Raw genomic sequence first — 22,877 nt, 5'->3', positions numbered from 1 at the left:
GCCATACTGCCAATGGTCATACTGCCCATGGCCATACTGCCCGTGGCCATACTACCCATGGCCATACTGCCAATGGTCATACTGCCCATGGCCATACTGCCAATGGTCATACTGCCCATGGCCATACTGCCCATGGCCACACTACCCATGACCATACTGCCCATGAAGACATTCCATAATATCCATAATATCCAGCTGAAATTTCTGCTCAGCAAAAATGATTCTTCAGTGGTGACCATTCATATTTAATATAAGTTTAACCTTTCCACAGCATATCTATACAAATAATAACAGATACTACTTGGTCTATTCACATTAAACAAATTTCAAAAAAGGTTAACTCTTATCTTTGGCTACTGAGGAAAATCAAAACATACATTCCACTTCAGTATAGGGTCATCTTTTATAAGAGTTATATTCAGCCATATCTGGACTACTGTAATGTAATTTGGGGTAATACCTCTAATTCAAACATAACAACACTTTTAAGACTCCAAAAGAGGGCTTGCCATTTAATTCTAGATCAAAGTATAGACAATTTTCAGGATGCAATGAATAATATAAAGATTTTAACAATACATGAAAGAATATTTCTTAGAAAGGCCAAATTGATGTATAAAGTATCCAGAAAAGATATTCCTGCCTATCTAAGCAATATCTTTCACCAAAGAGATGCTGATGGCACTCCAAATTCAAGGTCCACAAGAAGAAAAAATTACATTATACAAAGGCCAAAGAAGGAATTGTTTAAAAAAGTTTTCAATATACTGGTCCACTGGTATGGAACAACATTCCCAGTGACATAAGGCAGGCTCCTAGCATTTCATCTTTTCACAATCAATGTCTTAAATGGATGAAATCTTTAGAAAATTGAACAGTTCTAGTACAAAAAATACTGCCTGCTTTTATGTAATGTTACATCATTTTCATAGCTGAATTTTTCAATGCAGTTTATATTTTATGTTTTATATATGTTTACGTTTTCACTGATGCCTGTGAATGTGCTCCAGGCTTGATACTTTGAATTGTAAAATTACTTAATTATTTAGTGTCAAGCCAGACTCATCACATCATGTTGTATATATTGTATATTGTACATAACAGACAGAAGGCCTCAAGGTAGATTAGTTCTGTAACTAATTGAGTTACCTTCTCTAAATAAGGTCTTTATTATTATTATTATTATTATTATTATTCACTGTTTTCTAAAACTTTTACCATAACTTTTACTCAAAAGGGCAATCTGGAAAACGCAGCTACTTTTCTGCATTTCTCATTTTAAATTTAATAGGTGATCATCATTGCTATTGAGTTAAATAGTACGAGATCAATAAAAGACTACACTTAAGTATAACAGTTTTACTTAGTTGGTGAAAACAACTAGACCAACAAGTTGTTCTCTACCTTCATCTACCAGTCACGTTATCAAAAGGCAGACAAAAACTTGGTGGTCTAGAGAACAACCAGGTCATCAAGTTTTCTCTAGCTAACCACAATGACTAATTTTATCAAACTTCAGATTAGGTAAACAAACAACCAGTTAAAATTTCCACCTGCTGACCTCAAATGTCACTTTATCAGACTTCAACTTTACTTGTTCACAAGTTACTCTAGTACAATCTATTCCTTGGTCATTGAGTGATGTAAGCCCAGATCTGCTATGACACAATTTGCTTTCAGGTACAGGGTCCATGCCATTCAAAAGAAAAGAATAGTCCCTCATTTACTTTGAATTATGTAGGCTCAACAGATATGGGTATATTCTGTTAAACTGAAATTGTCAGTAAAACAAAGAGCGAATCTGATTGGCCAGCATGAATATGAGCTGACACCTATTGTATTCTATATGTACTGTACTCAAGCATATTTGTTGCTTTCTGTAGTACAGGTTGTGTCATGAGCAAATCATGATTATTCACTAAATGGAAAAAGTTACCAAGTCAGGCCTTGAAAATTTTACATTGCCTCATTGCCCAGGGCACATTAGTTTGGAAACGGGCAAAATATCCTGATGCAGATGACTAATCATGTAAGAATAAACCAAACGGTACCTATAACAGCCTTAATCAGGGATATTAGACACTTAAATTTGCTGGGGCCCCGAGTGGCCAAGTGGTCTAAAGCGCTCTTGCTCTTCATTACGGATCACTGCCATCTCACCTCTGTCTATGTGGGTTCGAGTCTTGGATTCAGCCAATGTGGGTATGTGAGAAAGCCTGCCAGTAGCTTCTCGTTGGTCGGTGATTCTTTCCGGGTTCTTCCTCCACCATTAATGCTGGCCGCCATGTATAGCCTATCGTGTGCCGAAAAATGGTGTTAAACCCTACAACAACAGCACTTAAACATGCTAGTGAAAATATGAAATTCCCTTGCCCATGGGCAATAAAACTTAAAAAATATAATTTGTAAAGGTCCTTTAATGATTTTCACTGATTTGCAAATAAAACTGATGTGTAATGATATCATGTGATTTGTGATGATTGACAAACATAACTCAATTGTTTTATATCTCTGTACAGTGTGATGTACTGTGCTGCCTTATAAGTCTTTGGACGAACAAACTCCTGGCAAAATGATAATCCATTTCTTATTTGTGGGTAGACCCGATCCATACCAACAGATTGAAGGAACTGGATCACAAAGTCAAAACAATTCCAAGAAGACTCGTGGTACCTAGAAAAGAAAAGTGAAATCCTCGGTTAGGGCAAATTAGTGTCTATTCCAACACAGAAAATTGGGGAGTGGGGAGAATAACAAAGGGATATTTCCTAACGGGTGGGAAAATTTACCACAGTAATTAAAGGCAGAGTTTGCAAATGAGTTATGCACATTTGGTTGATATCTTCGTGCAAATTAGAAATTTGCATGATTCCTGCAGTCAACTGTCCAAGAATAAACCCTAAGAAAGGTATGAAAAAAAAGAAAAATACTCTGGATCAACAAGAATGTTTACCATATTCTTATCATCACTTAAGTAACTGATTTTATCTTCTTGAAAAACTCAGAATCTTCTAAAATGGAAAATTCCATTAAGTCATATTGTGACCTTGGTCAAGTAGAGTGTTTTATAATATTGTTAACATGAGAAACTGATAATTCATGCAAAAACATTGGAAGCAGAAATCAGCCTTATAGTTCATTTTTTATTTGGATTTATTTATTTATTTAATCAGATTATTACGCACTGGAAACAAAACATGTCCTTAAATAATATTCTTCGACAGAAATATTAATTTGGAATTATAGTGAATTCAGATAAGGACATCATGGATTTTATTACTGTGGTTCATCTAAAGACTGTTAGCACATCATCTCACTTCATGGCACTGGTACATTAGTACATGCAAGACTACAGGCACATAAACACCTTCAGTGCAGAGCTTAATTGGAACACCCTTGGAATTTAATTAGAACTTTATTCATTAAAACTGGTGATAGAACTCTTGGACTATTTTGGTATTTAGATTGCATTACTGTAAGTTCTTTTTAAATTTTCACTTTGGATTCAAGGGAAATAAATTATTTGTTCAATTTTTACCAAACTTGGTGTTTTTCTTTTTCTTTTTTCTTTTACTTAGTTCATGAGCTTAGAGTCATGATAATAGCAATGATGTTTGTTTTATACCATTAATTGTTGTTACCTGTATTTTATACCATTAATAGTTGTTACCTGTATTTTGTCCAGTCTGAATGCTGTGAAAACACAAGTAGTTTTTCATCCCAACTTTTCATGAATTCGTCTGATACACGCGGAGTTAATTCCAGTGTGACACACTTATCCCATCCTGGAGAATTTACATTTACGCCATCCTCATCATAATCATACACTGTTCCTGTAATGCGAATGCTACAAAGTTATGCTGCAAGGAATAAGTTATTCCTTTCCTAAATTTTTTATTCCTGTAATGTAAACACTGTAAAGTTTTCCTGCAAAGAATAAGTTAAACCTTCCCTTCTTACATGGGTCATACTAATAATTACCAAAAGAGTAAAGTGATCACTCTGTCAATGGATAATTACACATTCACTACAGTGTTTATCCAAGAGTGCATAGACATCTCAGTTGCTTGAGTGATTGCTCTGTCAATGGATAAATTACACATTAGTTACAGTGCTTATCCAAGAGTGCATGGACATCTCAGTTGTTTGAGTGATTGCTTTCAATTAATGATTGCATCTTAGATACAGTGAGTACTAAAAACGGAGTGATCACTTTACTACATTGCTGGGAATTATTACAATCGGCATGCTAAACTATATACCCATAAACAAAATTACCTGGTTAACCAATAAATACACCTCAATAAATGCATAAATGAAATATTTTGCTATATCCTGTACAAATCAAGTACATGTGTGTGTGATTTGGATTTTTAATGTAGCTTTAACAATGTATAAGTCATATCACTACGATGTCAGCTGTGTTGCAGTTTATAGTGATATCTAGCACTGAAGCATCATGCCGCAGATATGTAGCATGATGTCCCACCTGGCCACATTATCCTGACATCAGGCCAACCAGTCCTAACACTAACCTCTTAATGCTGAGTGCCTAGCAAGGCAGCTGTTAGTACCAGGTTTATAAGTCTTTGGCATGACTCAGCCGGGGTTCGAACCAGCGACCTCCTTCATCGGAGGCAGATGCTCTAATCACTAGGCAACTGGAGTGGTGATATAAAGTGTAAGAATATCACTCAAAACAATGACATCTTTACTGTCTTATATTACTAGCCACCAGCTGTATCAACCATATGAACCTGTCACTCCTATATGTAAATTTGACTTTACTAGTAACATGCTCTACAAACCATGTGAGGGCCCCAAGTTTCCAAGTGGTCTAAGAGACTCACCTTCACAGATCACTGGCATTTCACCTAGCCGATTCAGACTGAATCAAATTTAACATGTGAATCTGCAAACGAACCAAAGTTGTCAGTGGGAGCAAAATGGAATCAAAGGTACAGGAAACGTTTAAAAGAAGATCCCCTTCGATACAATGCTTACCGGGAGAAGGAGACACAGCATCTGAAAATATACAAGGCAAGTCGGACACTTGAACAAAAGGAACTTGAAAGAGAAAACAAGGATTAAGGTAGCTGAAGGGATGAAAATACATAAAGAATTGGGAAAACCACTAAAGAATCCAAAGCCTCAGACAAGAGCATGTGTAGAAGAAAGAAGAGAGAAAGACAGGATCAGACAACAGAGATATAGGGCTGGATTAGCACAGCAACCACAGAAAATAGGGTGGATCACTAGGAAGAAACTTCAGCAAGAAGAAGCTAAAAAAAAGGGTAGAGATGTTGGAACCATCCTCAACAGAAAAGTCTCCAGCCTGCATACCAGCATTAAAATCAATGGAGACTCTGAAGTTAATAAGGAAACTGCGAAAAGATCCACAGCTGTTTGCAGAAGTGATAGAAGAAGTTGTTGAGACAGTGCAGTTTACTTCTCCTCACAAAAAACATGCTCTTCAGTTAAAAAACATACTTCCAAGATTTGCAAGATGGGAAATTGCTTTTTCAACTGCATTCCTGGATGAAGTTAGCGAGAGCTACCAACAGCTGAAGAAGTTTAAGATGTCTGCTCACAATGTCAAACGAGCTGCCTTCGCAAATATTTTGTTGAAGGCAAACAAAGGATCAAGCCTCAACTTCATATGAAAGAAGTATGGACTCAGTTTTCACTACATAAAAAAGTGTCAGACGCAGACTGAGCGCAAGATGTCAAGCCATGTGATGCCTAAGGAAACGATCCAGAAAGTTGTCAACTTTTTTAAAAGAGGTGACATTTCCAGATGTGATCCCTCTCCAGCATCTGTGAGCAAGAAGACCCATGCTCCGAGACGATATATGGAAAAAACATTAAAAGATGCATACAGGCAGTTTGTGGAGGAGACAAAGATAGAAATATCATTTTCAAGATTTGCAAAATGTCTGCCCAAGGAGATAAAAGGAGTCAAATGTACTAAAATGAACACTTGCTGCTGTGAGCACTGCATGAATATCACAATGAAGAGGGATGTCATTAACAACTTTCTGGCAGCAAAGAGACTCCATTGCCTCATGCTGCCTTCAAAAGTTGCCATGAGTGACCTGACCTTGTGTGACATGGAAATAAATATTCAAAGTAGTAAGAGCTGCATAGACAGAAAATGTTCCAATTGTGGAGTTAAAATAGTCAGAGCTAAGCTACAGCCAGCAACAGAAATGTATACAGGTGCTATAGTAAAGTGGAAAAAGTGGGCACTCATCAAAGAAAACATAAGTGACCGTACTGGAATCAACAAAACAATATGTAAACGACAACTTACTACAATGCAAGGCACACTGGACCAAGTTCTTTCAGAATTGGAGGAAGAACTGCAATCCTTTTCATGCCACCTAACAAATGCAGATTGGCAACATAAAGTTTTTGCCAACTTCAAAGAAAATCTTCCAGAAAACTGGCTCCTACTTTGTATGGATTTTGCAGAAAATTATGGGCGTTTTTACCAAGATGAGGCACAAGGGGCTCACTGGACTCACCAACAAGTAACAATTCATCCAGTGATTGCCCATTACCACTGTTCACAACATCATGACACCATCACAGAATCTCTGATCTTCATATAAGATGACCTGCAGCATGACACACATGCTGTTCAACATTTCCAGATGATTGCCGTGCATGAGCTACAATCCAGAGGACTCCAATTCACAAAGATAATTCATTTCTCATATGGATGTGCCCCACAGTACAAAAGGGAAAACAAGTTTTGTTGATGCCTCATACGGGGAAGAGGATATTGGCGTACCGACAGAAAAACACTTTTTTTGGCAGTCGCCATGGAAAGGGTCCTTGTGATGCAGAGATTGGTGTTGTTAAGAAGGTGGTTTCAACTGCTGTCAAAGCTCAACAGGCTCAAGCGTCAACAGCTGAAGAAATGTTCAACTTTTGCATGAGGAGGCTAACACGACCAGAATCAGATGAAACCCACAGTCATAACAGGAGAAAATTCTTGTTTGTTCCTCAGTGTAAAATCAACAGGCACAGATCATACAGGACTGGACCAGAGATTAAGACCGTGGCTGGTACTAGGACCTTGCACTGTGCTCGTGGCTTGATGCCATATGTCACGAGCATACGAGAAAGGAGCTGCTTCTGTCTAGCCTGCACATCTGAGGAGGGCCTGTGTGCAAATGCAGCATTTTGTGGTGACTGGAGAGTGGCACACTTGAAAAAGAAAACTGCAAGACCACAGCAGAATGGTAATAATTAACAATGTTTTGTTTTAAGAAAATTGACAACAAAGTTTTAATTTGCATTGTATTTTCTTTATTTAATAGAATGAGTGCATTGTTGTGTTGATCACATTCGAAGTAAATGTAAATGATATTTGTACCTGAAGACTTTTAAGTCTTCAGTCACAAGACAAGACTGGTTACTTCAGTTGTAATGCACTTTGGCCTCCTAAAGATTAGGCACAGTACTAAGTCCACATCATTATTGATAATATTATTATTATATTTACTGGTTCTTATTTTTGTACAGCAAAATTACATGAATGCAGCAAGTTTAGCTCCATTACACAAAATATGCAGTGTTTTCAGAACCCACTGTAAATGCTATTTTCTTTAAAAATCTATTTTGTACAATTGGTTTGACATGCACAAACACATAATTTAAATGTTATCTTCTTTTACCAGAGCCAACCGAAATCTCAACAACTGCATCTGCTAATGAAGAATATCCTGCCACAAACACATCACCAGTGCCAGCCAGTGTCACTGCAGCACCAGTCTCAGAAGCTGTAACGGATGTGTTTCAGGCTAATTCAATCAGGTAAATATTTGCTAGAAAATAATCGGTACAAGTAATAGCTCTGACATTCTGGAATTATGGATGCATAATTTAAAATGATGCTTCTACCATTTTGATAATGAGCATAACTTATTTATTGCTAGTAGTTTAACCTGTTTCCTTAAAAAATGTGTTCAATATTTCAGAGCTGGTCAGTTTCTTTTGGTCAGTGTTCCAGTCCAACAGGGTCACAAAACCATCAGGAAGGAATATGGAGATGTTGTAAGTATGAAGAGCCCTTTCTTTGCCATTATTTCATCAAGTCTGTATAATGATGATAATTTGTGCGACTGACCCGTCTTCTCTGGTAAAACATCATCTGCACAATTTTAATTAAACTTTTTTCAAATTCAGTGTTGTAATAACTAGGCTAATTGGTATACATTGACACAGGCACTTTATATGATTTAACTTAAAGTTGGGAAAGCTTTTAGGAAAATATTTTATATACAGCAGTTGTAATTAATTTTAAAAGCTTATAATAGCTTATTCTGATTATTGCAGGTGCTTCAGGTCCAGGAAGATGATCTTGAAGTGTGGTACCTCCGCCAGAAGGATGGGAAATATTATTTCCCTGACACAGAGGACGATGCCTGGATTGTACGTGCTGACATTGTTGGCCATCTTGATATTGCCCAGATGGCCAGTAGAGTCTTCCACTAAGTTTGAAACAATAAATATGTTTGAAATTACAAAGTTGTCATGTGTTTTTCTGTCACTTTCATTTAGTCTGAATGTCACATGTAACACTGTGACACCATCCACCATATTGAATGAGGCTAACCATACTGAATGTGGCTAAACATAGGAAAACTTCATATCATTCACATATATATTTAGAAATGATACAATCACACACAATAAATTACAAGAGTAATATATCATCTTTTCCTCTAAATAAGGCTCCACTGTAAAGGCTGAACACGAATGTCCTGTGTGTTACAGTGTGACAATTTTTTGACGACGATCATATGAAATGTTCAACATAGATATTGACAAATTTGCTTTTATATCTTTCTTTCTATTTGTACCATTTGAATTTATAACAAAGGTCTTAAACTGTGGTCTTGTTTTGTAAGTTCAAGGTACTTTATGTTACACTGTAACACACGTGACACCCTAGCAACCATTTTCTTCAAGTTGAAACTATGTGAAAATGAATTCACTCACTGATTTTCTATTTCTTCATGAAAGTCTATGTGCATTGGGCCCTCTAATAAGCATAAATGCAACAACAGCGTTATAATTTCAAGTTTTGACATCAGTCTATCATGGCAGTCACCAATTCCGGAGAACTACTCATATGTCAGTTCATGTCCCAGACTTGGCTAATATGAGATATGAGTGTGAGAAAACTTGCTAGTAGTTTCCCATGGGTTGGAGGTTGGAGGTTTTTCCCTGGGTTTTCCCTGGTTCATCCTCCATTAGATATACCAGCCACCATGTATAGCCTATCTTGTCCTGACAAATGGCATTAAGCCAACAACAACAACAATGAACCAATGTATCTGTCACTTCCACATGTAAATGTGATTTGGTAATGTTATACTATGACATTACTAGCTGTACTAACCATGTGAATCTGTAACTCCCACATGTAAATTTGACTGGTTAGTGTAATCTCTGAAAACAGAAATGAATAGAGATGTATAAATTATGTTTAAAATTACAATACTTTTCTTCAATCCAGCATTATTGTTTACAATATTAGTCCCATATGAAAACATTCTTTCACTGGAATTTTGTCTTGCCATTTTTGTAGAGAAAATTTTGCAATGATATTGGCAGTATTGGTGTCATGAACTCATTGTCATGTGCAAGCCAATGTTATTAATTTTTTGTAGTTCAGTTTATAACTCCCAAAATGGCATGACAGTATTCCATGGAACTGTTGTTCAGCTGAATGTAATAAATATTACTTTTGCAAAAAGTAAAGAACCATGTTTCAGCATTTAAGATACGTGTAATAAATCTTACTTCTATAAAAAGTCAACAAGTATGTTTAGGCATTCAAGACAAATGTAATAAATACAATTCACCACATAATTACTTCTATTAGTTCATTTTGTTTGTCCAGTGCGTATTTATGACTTCAAAGTTAATTTTGTTTGTCCAGTGTTTATTTATGAGCTATGAGTTCAAAGTATTAACAGAATATATGATCTGTTAATAGTATTAATTGAATATATGATCTTTTACTAGTATTAACTGAATATATGATCTTTTATACATATTTACTGAATATATGATCTTTTACTAGTATTAATTGAATATATGTTTTACTAGTATTAACTGAATATATGATGTTTTACTAGTATTAACTGAATATATGCTCTTTTACTAGTATTTACAGAATATACAATCTTTTACTAGCATTAACTGAATATATGATCTTTTACTAGTATTAACTGAATATATGATCTTTTACTAGTATTAACTGAATATATGATCTTTTACTAGTATTAATTGAATATATGTTTTACTAGTATTAATTGAATATATGATGTTTTACTAGTATTAACTGAATATATGATCTTTTAATAGTATTAATTGAATATATGATGTTTTACTAGTATTAACTGAATATGTTTTACTAGTATTAACTGAATATATGATGTTTTACTAGCATTAACTGAATATATGATGTTTTACTAGTATTAACTGAATATATGATCTTTTACAAGTATTAATTGAATATATGTTTTACTAGTATTAACTGAATATATGATCTTTTACAAGTATTAATTGAATATATGATCTTTTACTAGTATTAACTGAATATTTGCTCTTTTACTAGCATTAATTGAATATATGATGTTTTACTAGTATTAACTGAATATATGATCTTTTACAAGTATTAATTGAATATATGATGTATTACTAGTATTAACTGAATATATGATCTTTTACAAGTATTAATTGAATATATGTTTTACTAGTATTAACTGAATATATGATCTTTTACTAGTATTAACTGAATATATGATCTTTTACTAGTATTAATTGAATATATGATGTTTTACTAGTATTAACTGAATATATGATCTTTTAATAGTATTAATTGAATATATGATGTTTTACTAGTATTAACTGAATATGTTTTACTAGTATTAACTGAATATATGATGTTTTACTAGCATTAACTGAATATATGATGTTTTACTAGTATTAACTGAATATATGATCTTTTACAAGTATTAATTGAATATATGTTTTACTAGTATTAACTGAATATATGATCTTTTACAAGTATTAATTGAATATATGATCTTTTACTAGTATTAACTGAATATTTGCTCTTTTACTAGCATTAATTGAATATATGATGTTTTACTAGTATTAACTGAATATATGATCTTTTACAAGTATTAATTGAATATATGATGTATTACTAGTATTAACTGAATATATGATCTTTTACAAGTATTAATTGAATATATGTTTTACTAGTATTAACTGAATATATGATCTTTTACTAGTATTAACTGAATATATGATCTTTTACTAGTATTAATTGAATATATGATCTTTTACTAGTATTAACTGAATATTTGCTCTTTTACTAGCATTAATTGAATATATGATGTTTTACTAGCATTAATTGAATATATGATCTTTTACAAGTATTAATTGAATATATGTTTTACTAGTATTAACTGAATATATGATCTTTTACTAGTATTAACTGAATATATGATCTTTTACTAGTATTAATTGAATATATGTTTTACTAGTATTAACTGAATATATGATCTTTTACTAGTATTAACTGAATATATGATCTTTTACTAGTATTAACTGAATATTTGCTCTTTTACTAGCATTAATTGAATATATGATCTTTTACAAGTATTAATTGAATATATGTTTTACTAGTATTAACTGAATATATGATCTTTTACTAGTATTAACTGAATATATGATCTTTTACTAGTATTAATTGAATATATGTTTTACTAGTATTAATTGAATATATGATGTTTTACTAGTATTAACTGAATATATGATCTTTTAATAGTATTAATTGAATATATGATGTTTTACTAGCATTAACTGAATATATGTTTTACTAGTATTAACTGAATATATGATGTTTTAATAGTATTAATTGAATATATGATCTTTTACTAGCATTAACTGAATATATGTTTTACTAGTATTAACTGAATATATGATGTTTTACTAGTATTAATTGAATATATGATCTTTTACTAGCATTAACTGAATATATGTTTTACTAGTATTAATTGAATATATGATCTTTTAATAGTATTAATTGAATATATGATGTTTTACTAGCATTAACTGAATATATGTTTTACTAGTATTAACTGAATATATGATGTTTTAATAGTATTAATTGAATATATGATCTTTTACTAGCATTAACTGAATATATGTTTTACTAGTATTAACTGAATATATGATCTTTTAATAGTATTAATTGAATATATGATGTTTTACTAGCATTAACTGAATATATGATGTTTTACTAGCATTAATTGAATATATGATCTTTTACAAGTATTAATTGAATATTTGTTTTACTAGTATTAATTGAATATATGATCTTTTACTAGTATTAACTGAATATATGATCTTTTACTAGTATTAACTGAATATATGATCTTTTACTAGCATTAATTGAATATATGATGTTTTACTAGTATTAACTGAATATTTGCTCTTTTACTAGTATTAACAGAATATATCATGATCATTTACATACTCTGCATATGGTTTTCTTACTAACTTAAATGTGTTTTTGTAATTATTTAACCCATGAAACCCAAATTAACTGCTTTAAGACAGCTGTGGTACTTACTTATGTTTTAGACTGGCAGTTTCTCTTGCTGAATAGGGGAATGAGTCTGATAACGAGTATCAGACAGATGCATAACACACAATTGAACAGTGTCAAAATCTTTAATACTTATAACTGAATTATACTGAAGATACATAGAGCTCTTAAATTTTCTTTCCTCATCCTTAACTCGTGGATATCATAATACATCACCTTCAAGTGTAAGTATACCAGTGTATTGTCAACTACATTGCTGTATTACCTACACTGATGTATTGTCAACTACACTAACTACACTGATGTATTGTCAACTACATTGCTGTATTACCTACACTGATGTATTGTCAACTACTCTGATGTATTGTCAACCACATTGCTGTATTACCTACACTGATGTATTGTCAACTACACTAACTACACTGATGTATTGTCAACTACATTGCTATATTAACTACACTTGTCTGATGTATTGTCAACTACATTGCTAGATTAACTACACTAGTCTGTTGTATTGTCAACTACATTGCTGTATTACCTACACTGATGTATTGTCAACTATATTGCTATATTAGCTACACTAGTCTGTTGTATTGTCAACTACATTGCAGTATTACCTACACTGATGTATTGTCAACTACATTGCTATATTAACTACACTAGTCTGATGTATTGTCAACTACATTGCTGTATTAACTACACTGTTGTATTGTCAATTATATTGCAGTATTAACTACAATGATTTCTTGTCAACTACATTGCTGTATTATCAACTAATGTCTTGCCAACTGCACGGCTGTATTGTCAATTGCCCTGCTGTATTGTCAATTACACTTCTGCATTATCAACTACAATGACGTCTTGTCAACTACACTGCTGTATTGTTAATTACACTGCTGTATTGTCAACTACACTGATATATTGTTAACTACATTGCTGAACTAACTACACTGATGTATTGTCAACTTCACTGCTGTATAAACTACACAGATGCATTGTCAACTACAGTGATGCATTGTCAACTACACTGATGTATTATCAACTACAGACATATTGGCAACTTCACTGCTGTATTGGCAACTTCACCAATGTACTGCCAAAACTATATTGCTGTGTTGTTAACTACATGGATGTATTGACAACTACTTTGATGTACTGTCAACCACACTAGTGTATTATCAACTATAATGATGTATTATTATCTACAGTGATGTATTATCAACTAGACTGGTGTACTGTCAACTGTGTAAACCACAGCATTTCCTTCTGATGAGTTACAAAGATAGCAAAATTGGTAAGGGGCTGGGTTTGACTATAGTACCCCCAGAAGATGGGAAGGAGTGCCTCCACATTCATACAGCTATTACATTCTACATTTATGTATTTTCAACTGTATTGATACCTTTTGTGCTTCTCAGTGGTCAATACCATTGCTGGTGCTGCCTTTTATTATAATCTTTGGTACTTTACTGAAGCACCATGGCTCTTACCCTCTGTAAAGTAACACTACAAGTCTGTTGATAGAAGTGGAGAAACTGAAGACCTACAATATGTTGTTCTACTATCATTATACTATCACCATATACCAGTACTACAGTTCCAGCCTACATCAGTTAGTTTGACCTACAAATGCATTAATAATGTATCCATCACAGAACAAACGCTACATATATATATATATCCACTGAAACATTAATCTAATATAAACCCATATTTACAAGGAAACGGGAGCAGCTAGATTCTTCCCTACAATTATATGAAGAGCACTCGGTATATGCAGTATGAATTTTCCTGCAAGGTATTTGGCCCATATAATCCAGCAATAAAATCAACTTGATGTGGATTAAACATTAGAAAGCATCAACAGCACATTCAAGAATAAAGAAAGCCCTTGGGTATACAGAATATTGTGTCCACTACATTCCTCCTCCAGTACTGAATAAAGCATTGCCATGCACATGTATATAGACTGAATATTGTGTCTACCAAATTCCTCCTCCAGTATTGAATAAAGCATTGCCACGCACATGTATATAGGCTAAATATTGTGTCTACCAAATTCCCACTCCAGTATTGAATAAAGCATTGCCATGCACATGTATATAGACCAGGGGTGGGCAAACTACGGCCCATGGGCCATATGCGGCCCGCCAAGGGTTTTCATACGGCCAAGGAACAAATCATCATTCGCACAGACTCTGTTAATGTTAATCTGTTTATCAAATAAATGTGCTTCTTTTTAAGTTTAAGTTTTCAAATATTAACAACATATTAACAACTGAAAATTAATTAGATGTTATTTAGAAAACCCTTTTGTTTTTGCTATTTCAAATATTATTTTACTTAATGAACTATACGGTCCGTGACAAGGTATAAATTTGTGTATGCGGCACTTGCACTGGAAAGTTTGCCCAACTCTGATATAGACTGAATATCGTGTCTACAAAATTCCCACTCCAGAGTTGAATAAAGCATTGCCAAGCACATGTATATTGACTGAATAATATTGTGTCTACAAAATTCCCACTCCTGTACTGAATAAAACATTGCCAACATAGACTGAATATTTTGTCTACTATTTCCTACTTCACTGATATCTGAAATATTGTAGTGATTTCTCATACAGTGTTTTGAAAGGAAAAGAATTCATCCAATTAATTAGAGTCAATTTAGAGTACACATATTTTGCACTCTATTTCAGCTCATTGGTGCTTTAGTATAACAAGTCTTTCATGGCAAGGGCACCACAGTCCAAGACATACTGCAACCAGTCCAGGGTGTACAACATTAGCCTTTTTACAAAGACAGATGCCCATCTGAAGCACTGCTTTAGATATCCATTGAACTGTTAATTAAATATATTATAATGTTATTTCTATTAATTAGTATTCATTTATCCTAAAGGAGAAAATTTTATTAAATGATTTGAGTTAGTCATGAAATAAAGAATTATTAATACTATTATAATTATTATTATTGTTTTTGTTAATGTTGTTCTTTACATAAGGACTCTATCAGCTGTCCATAAATGTGGAATGTACCAACTGTCCCTTACTTGTGGAATTTACCACCTGTTCTTTCAATGTGAAAGTATACAAACTGTCCTATTCTTTAGGAATATAAAAAAATGCCCCTTCCCCAAGGAATATGCCAGATATCCATACATGAGGGTTGCACAACATGTTCCCCATAAAAGAAATGTACCAACTGCCCATTACCTGAATAATGTATATTGTTACTTCCCAGAGGAATATAAAAACTGTCCCTTACCTACTGAAAGTACTAACTGTTCCTTCTCTGAGGAACGTATCACCTGTCCTTTGCTTGGAGAACGTACTAATTATCCCTCACCTAAAGAGTGAACCAACTGTCCTTTGCCTAAAGAATGATCCCTACCTAAGAAGTGTACCAATCCAACACATCAGGTATATACTCAACAATATCCTTAACCTGAAAAATACTACCTAACTGAAAGTGTATCAAATGTTCCTTACCTGAGGAATGTACAAAAAATGTGCTAACTCACCTCACCTGAGGAATTCAAGCATGTCTCTTACCTAAGAAAGGTCCCAATGGTGGGTTTTATTACAACTGAATACTGAGTTTGTGCAGCATCTGTAAATGGGGATGTAATTAAATATGGTGGAATCCTGCTCTCTGACTTTCTGACATCAGCTTTACAAATGGGACAGAAATCTGGTACTCTGAAGCAAAGTATGTTAACCTCTCTCTGACAGTGCTGAAAACATCTGATATCTTCCTCTGGTGGTACAATTCCCCCAGACTCCATATTCCATGCTGAAACAGATTAAAATAGATGATGTTCAGCTTTGCAACAAATTGTCCCCATAACAGCAGTGCACATTTAATCTCCTTACCACCATCTTTGTTACTGCTGTCAGTTAAAATTTGTTTATTTATATGCCCCATTACAGCAGCTTTATTGTTCCTATCAGTTAGAATTTATGTATTTTTTCATGCACCACCACAGATGAATTCAGTTTGTTCATTTTATCAGTTATGGTACTTTTCACATGGAAATCATGTGTGATAGAACTACTATGTGGTTCAAGGAAGTAAAAAGTTAAAAGTACCCAGAATGAAGTTTCAATGGTAAGTTTTACTATTTTGTGACAAAAACTGAAATAAAATATCCATTATCTGGGCACATGGGGGGGGGGGGTATACATTTCAAAAAATTTCATCCAAATTTTAGTCCAAAAAAATAAAAATAAATGGAAGCATCTGGACTAAATGGGGCTGATAATCAAATCACTGACCGAACTAATATAAGTTATTAGAAATATTAATATTCTGATGACATATCATAAGCTGAGAAGCAGGCAAAGTAGAAATAATATAATTATCACTTAGAAAACACTGCTGTGATGGACAGTCATTTTATGTGAAGTCTTGTGAACACGAGTGTTAACACACTTTGATTTAAGGTACAAACTAACTGACAGGGATTCTACTCACACAGATGTTGGAAGGTAATTCATTTTTATCAACTATTAAGTCACTTGATTAATGACTGACAGTTAAATAATGTATGCTTGTACTATAAAATGATTCTACTCAAACTACTATTAGTCTTTAGTCATGCCTGAATTACTGTATTTCTGTATGAGAAATGAGATATTGTCCTAACATCAGTCATTTAGTGACACATCAATTGTATGAATAAATTTTCTCTCTTTGCATATCCCTCGATCCTTATCTAACAATTACAATATTTTTTAATAAAAAGAGATAATTAAATTATTCATTAAATAATTGTAATTAGAAATGGATGAGATTATATTCAACTGTTTCTGATTTCTGTTGTTATGTTCTATGTTGGCATAATGTTCGACTAATTAATTTCATTTATTGATACATGTACATTCTAAAAATTATTATTTTACAAAATTCCTGGGACACGATAGTTGTCCATTTAAGCAAATAATCCAGATATCTGGTCTCTGGATAACCTGTATTTACTATATACATAATACCCATTTTGGGTGTGAACCTAATGGTCACCAGCATGGGAAGAGGAAGTTGGGTAACACATATATATTTAAAAAAACATGTGAATTTACAATGGAAGACCAACAGTGTTCTTCTAGTTTCATATTCAGTTGTACTAATGTGTCAACGTTTTTTTTACATTCCATGTAAATCTAATGAAGCTATTATGGAGAATAGTTTTTTTATAATTGTTTTATTTTGGAAGTTAGAACAGTGTGCAAGTATGAATCAATTTTGAAGAAAAAATATCAAAATGCAGTAGTGATTCTGGGAAGGATATCTAAAAAGTGAGCAGAGCCCCAAAAAACTAAATTTCAGAACTCCCAGATTGAGTTTGACTGTTAAGCAGTACAGTTGCAAAGTGGAGCATTTTATTTTTACATACATGCTGCACACCATATCGACCTCAGTAATTCTGGAGTTTAGTACATCATTAACACTAAGCAACTGTGCCCCCATGTCTGACACCTTCTCACATCACTGCAGCTATAGAATGCTCATTTACTGAGAAAATTTGAACAAGATCTTGTTATGATTGAACAACAGTACCATCCAGTCTCAAACAAAAGATGAACAAAAATTTCACTTGCATCTCCTTCAACCACATGCCCACCAAACTAATGACAGCAGCTGAGGCTGCAACCAATTAAGAAAATGTCACTTTCCAATGGATTTTAAAGGCCAAACTATATATAAATGTCATTATCCAATGAATTTTAAAGACAGAAAATGTCACTATCCAATGGATTTTAAAGACAGAAACTATATTTTGTTTCTAAGTGTTTTAATGCTTAAAAGAAAAATAATATGTTATTTCTTTCTATCAAGTGTTTGAATAACCAGTAATTTCCTAAAGGCTTATATAAAAAGATAACTTGTTCTCAGTTGGACCATGACACTTTTTGGGGTTATGATGCTACCCCCTTGAAATCTCAAAACAATCGTTTTAGTCCCCAGACTCCCACCACCACTGTCTGGGAATATGGCAAGTATATGATGGAGGGTTGACAAGAGAGAGAGAGAGAGAGAGAGAGAGAGAGAGAGAGAGAGAGATGAACATATTGTAATCAAAATCTAATTGAATTAAAAGGTATTAAAATCGACGAGCAATGTTCGATGAAATACAATAACATTTAAGTCAGAAGTGTTTTATAAGAAATATAATGACACGGTTATGGCCTCAAAAATGGTAAATCAATTTAAGGTAGCATAATTGATGAAAAACCACACGAAATAGCTGACATGTTATATTCGAATCAACCGACATCAAGAATTTTAAGAAAGTCAGATATGAAGTACAACGCGAAAAAAGTATTTTAAAAAAACTAATCGATCAAAATATAAAATCACTGCACATTTTTTATTATAATTGATTCAAACTGTCTAATATTAAGTCTTTTATGATGAAACTCACTCTCAATCAGGGAGAATCTGACACCATTTTGATACATTGAGTCACATGACCATCATCTGGGAGTTCTGTTACTTGGGGGGCGCTCACCAGTTATATTTGCTCTTGAGAGAGTGACATGTGTAAGGTGATGTTGTTTGCCTTTGAAACATGCACAGTGGAGAGCATATTTTTTTATACTGCTGTGATATTTTGATGTAATGTGGCTGACGTTTCTTTGGATATTGTACTTGAATAAATTGTACATGATCTAAGTACACTGCAAGTTAAAATGACTGCTCCCTTGTACTACTAAAACAAAATCAGCCAGAATTAGTCTAAAGTACACTATATATAGCAGCTAATAAAATAGGGAAACTGAATTTGCCAGACTAGACAATACCAGTTTCTGAAAGTGCAATGAATGAATTCCCAAATATATAAAATGTAAAAACAAAGTTATCAGTTCTTTTTATTTTACAATTTACCTCTGAAGTTCAGGAAGTGAAAATGACCAAGTGGAGCTAGCAGTTTCTTTTTTTGAAAGATGCACATCTGGAGTAAGGCCAAGCTGTATACTCTGTGTAATGTTATTTGTTATTAAAGAATAACTGCAGAAGGCATTCTAAAGTATTTATTAAATACAAGACATCAATACAGCTTGGAAGGGGAGTAAAGTCTGCCCTGAGAGTATATTTCCCATGGAACTTAAACCCTAGTAAATGTATAACATAAACCAGATGTTGGTGTATATCAGTTCTAATCCAGTATGAAATATCTGATTACTTGTACTGTCAAGTGGTATTTCAAAGCTAATTAGATTAAGGCTTACACCACACTCTATAACCCATATTACATCCATCAATCATACACCAAAATAAAGGGGATTATATGTTCTTTGAACAATACCTAAGAAATACAAGTTTTTTTTAAAAAGCCAGTATAATCAGTGAGGAAACTTGAGGAAATTACTTTTCTTTAAAATTCTAACCTTCGCAGAAAGAGAAAGTGTAGAGTGCCACCTTGAATACGTGTGACACACTGAGCATAAAATTAAAGCCATGGATTTTTGAAACCATGAAAAGCAGTGTAATTCTTGAAAAAAATTTTTTTTTAATTAAAATTGAATGGTATAATTGATTCATTGAACTTCAGAAATATATATAATTGTTGGATTGTTCAGAATTATTCAGGTGTGCACTCATCGGTGTTCAAATAAATAACCTATTAATATAAATACTAGATCCGCAATTCAATGATGTCTTTTTCAAAATCATCAAAATTACATGACCACCTATATTAAGTGTGTCACTATCTCATATAGAAAGCATGCAAGATTATTATTATTATTATTATTATTTCTCATTCACATCCTTTACCTCAAACAATAGATATCAGCAGCACCAACATTAAATTCACACAATCAGTACGAAACCTAGGTGTTACTCTGGACAGTACACTCTCACATTGCACCAACATGTCATGAACATATGCAAGGCTGCATATCTTGAGCTGAGACGCATCAGCTCAATTCCCAAATATCTTTCAGCTGATGCCAATAAAACACTTGTGTGTTCATTAGTACTTTCAAGACTGGACTATTGCAACTCAATTCTGTCTGGTTCATCTCAATATCTACTCCAGAAACTTCAAAATGTTAAAAACACAGCTGCTTGGATCATACCCGTACAGAAAAATCTCACCAGTTCACATGAGCTGCTCATAAGCTGCACATGAGAACCTTGTTAGAAATTTATGCAAATAGGGTAGATTTTGCAGGCTCATGTGTGCAGTTTGTTAGATCTTGTGAGCCAAGGAAAAACTAACCTGATTCTCATGTGAGCAGATTTTGCTCACGTGAGAATCTAACTTTTCACATGAGAAAGTAGAACTTAGAAAACATTCTTTTCCATTACATACAACCATGTTTGAAAATAAGGCAGAGTTCTAATTTCTCACGTGAGAAACTTGGACTTTGATTCTGATTAAACACTTATTTCAAATTTATTCAAAGTTGGATTTTCTCATGTGAGTTATCACATGAGCAATTTGGACTTAAATATTTTGTGTAAATATTGAATGTCAAGTTTCTCCATTATTGTCACACAGACATCATTTCTATTTTGCACTTGCTGTTGCTTTATTGGATTTTTTACATTTTAAAACATCTTCAACTTATTTTCTCACAGTGAGTTTTAATCTTATTTTGACCCAACAGGCTACTTTATTTGAACATATTAAGGTTCATTTCACTGTTCATAAAACGAAACAATTCAGAATTAATGTCTCGTATAACCAGACTACCCATTAAACTTTAACAGCTGTCAAAGAATAGAGTTAATAACTTGCATACTATTCGTGGTTGATGTTTAATAAAGTAATCAGTAAAAAGGTGAAATGTTTCTCTCCCCAAAATACACAGTTTACAAATATAAAAAGGAAATAAAACTTTTGCCCTAAAATGAATCATAAACATATGATGCAACTCCTTTACTCACAAAGTTCTAAAACCCCACTATAAAATTGTAAAACAAATACAATACATAGCCACATATCTGGAAAAAAATAAACACTGATGCACAGTCCTTTTGGCCTAATAAACTCTGAAGTCATTTTCCAGAAAAATTGGAGAATTACATAAACTACGTCGTTTTCTTCCATGCCTAACGTTCGCAAAAAAGTCAATACAATCTTATACTTACTGAATTGTGTAATTCGGCTTAGGGGTCATCCATTTAGCACGTATGCAAAAATCTGGCAAAGCTTGACCCCCCCGCCCGTACGCATGCATACTTTTTACGCCCCCCCCCCCACGTACGTACGCTTGACACCCCCCTCCCCATATTCTATAAAACGGCTTATGTTTAATCCAGGCAGAAACCATAAAGGATTAATAATATTAACGTGTTTAATAAAACATTGTCCACCGACGTTGAATGTCTGGCATCAAAGACTGAACAGTCGAACAGGTTACGTATTAGACAAATTATTATTGAGGTTTCACCCCAACCCCGTTTCCTATGCATGTGTACATTATCAGTAAAAAAAAAAAAAAAAAAAAAACAAAAAACATGTACTGTACATAAAATTTAATAAATCCGTAAGAAACTGACTAATCCAGTCGTGTTTGGTTGTGTAGCTGTTTCGCACTGTTTTACACGTGTATATTCTTGGCAATGGAAAATTTTGCTTATTTGCAGCCTTTTAAATGTTCTGATCGTGTCATTTCAAAGTTTATAAAAGAAGTTCCCTATTGAAATAATCACAAAAAAAATCACTGACGTTTCCGTTAACTTTTCTGTGACCCAGGTTATCAGAGTACACGGTGGAAGAATCGGCTTGTTAGAACCATTAGAGTGTCCTATGGGGCATGGCTCGGCACAAGCTACTGTAAAAACATCAAAATTAACTAGGTCTATATTAATTAACTTATTAATGATATGAATTCACTTATAGCTCAGTTTTTATGAAATATCATATAATAAAATAGCATTTATTTGATATATAAAATATAATATTAAGAAATACCCGAGTACATATGTACAAAGGAGTGTAAAACCAGAAGGGTTCGCATCGTTGCTTACAATTTAAATGTCAGTCATACAGCAGTATAAAATAATAAAAGTATTATTTTTATACAATATGTATGACTGACTTTTATATTGTAATCAATGATACAAGCCCCTATGCGTACAACAACATGCTTACTAATAATTTGCCCTTTATGGCGCCTCAGATGAACTCAACAGATGCTGGATGTTTGACCTACAGTGTACATGTAGAATAGCACTTTTAAACCGAACAGACAGAAATTTACGCGCGAGCCATGTT

The 22,877-nt window shown here is 33.4% G+C and overlaps 2 protein-coding genes across 2 annotated transcripts; one reads left to right on the top strand and one right to left on the bottom strand.

Moving 5' to 3' along the window:
* Positions 1–2,399: 2,399 nt before the first annotated feature.
* On the bottom strand, positions 2,400–19,120 carry LOC149783374 (MKRN2 opposite strand protein-like). Its single transcript, XM_089931605.1, has 5 exons — positions 19,071–19,120; positions 16,201–16,441; positions 9,416–9,465; positions 3,671–3,833; positions 2,400–2,673 (listed from the first exon to the last, which is right to left on the bottom strand). Exons 1-5 carry the CDS (start codon positions 19,105–19,107, stop codon positions 2,463–2,465), a joined length of 702 nt encoding a protein of 233 aa, XP_089787731.1. The 5' UTR covers positions 19,108–19,120; the 3' UTR covers positions 2,400–2,462.
* On the top strand, positions 4,772–9,409 carry LOC149783375 (uncharacterized). Its single transcript, XM_089933321.1, has 6 exons — positions 4,772–5,426; positions 5,668–6,599; positions 6,686–7,250; positions 7,689–7,824; positions 7,989–8,064; positions 8,347–9,409. The coding sequence occupies exons 1-6, from the start codon at positions 5,105–5,107 to the stop codon at positions 8,503–8,505; spliced, it is 2,190 nt and encodes a 729-aa protein (XP_089789447.1). The 5' UTR covers positions 4,772–5,104; the 3' UTR covers positions 8,506–9,409.
* Positions 19,121–22,877: the final 3,757 nt, after the last annotated feature.

This window comes from Sinohyriopsis cumingii, chromosome 14 (assembly GCF_028554795.1).
Source record: "Sinohyriopsis cumingii isolate HCF-2022 chromosome 14, ASM2855479v2, whole genome shotgun sequence".
Taxonomy (NCBI): domain Eukaryota; kingdom Metazoa; phylum Mollusca; class Bivalvia; order Unionida; family Unionidae; genus Sinohyriopsis; species Sinohyriopsis cumingii.
The sequence above is the reverse complement of the archived record's forward strand: the minus strand, read 5'-3'. Positions and strand labels throughout refer to the sequence as shown.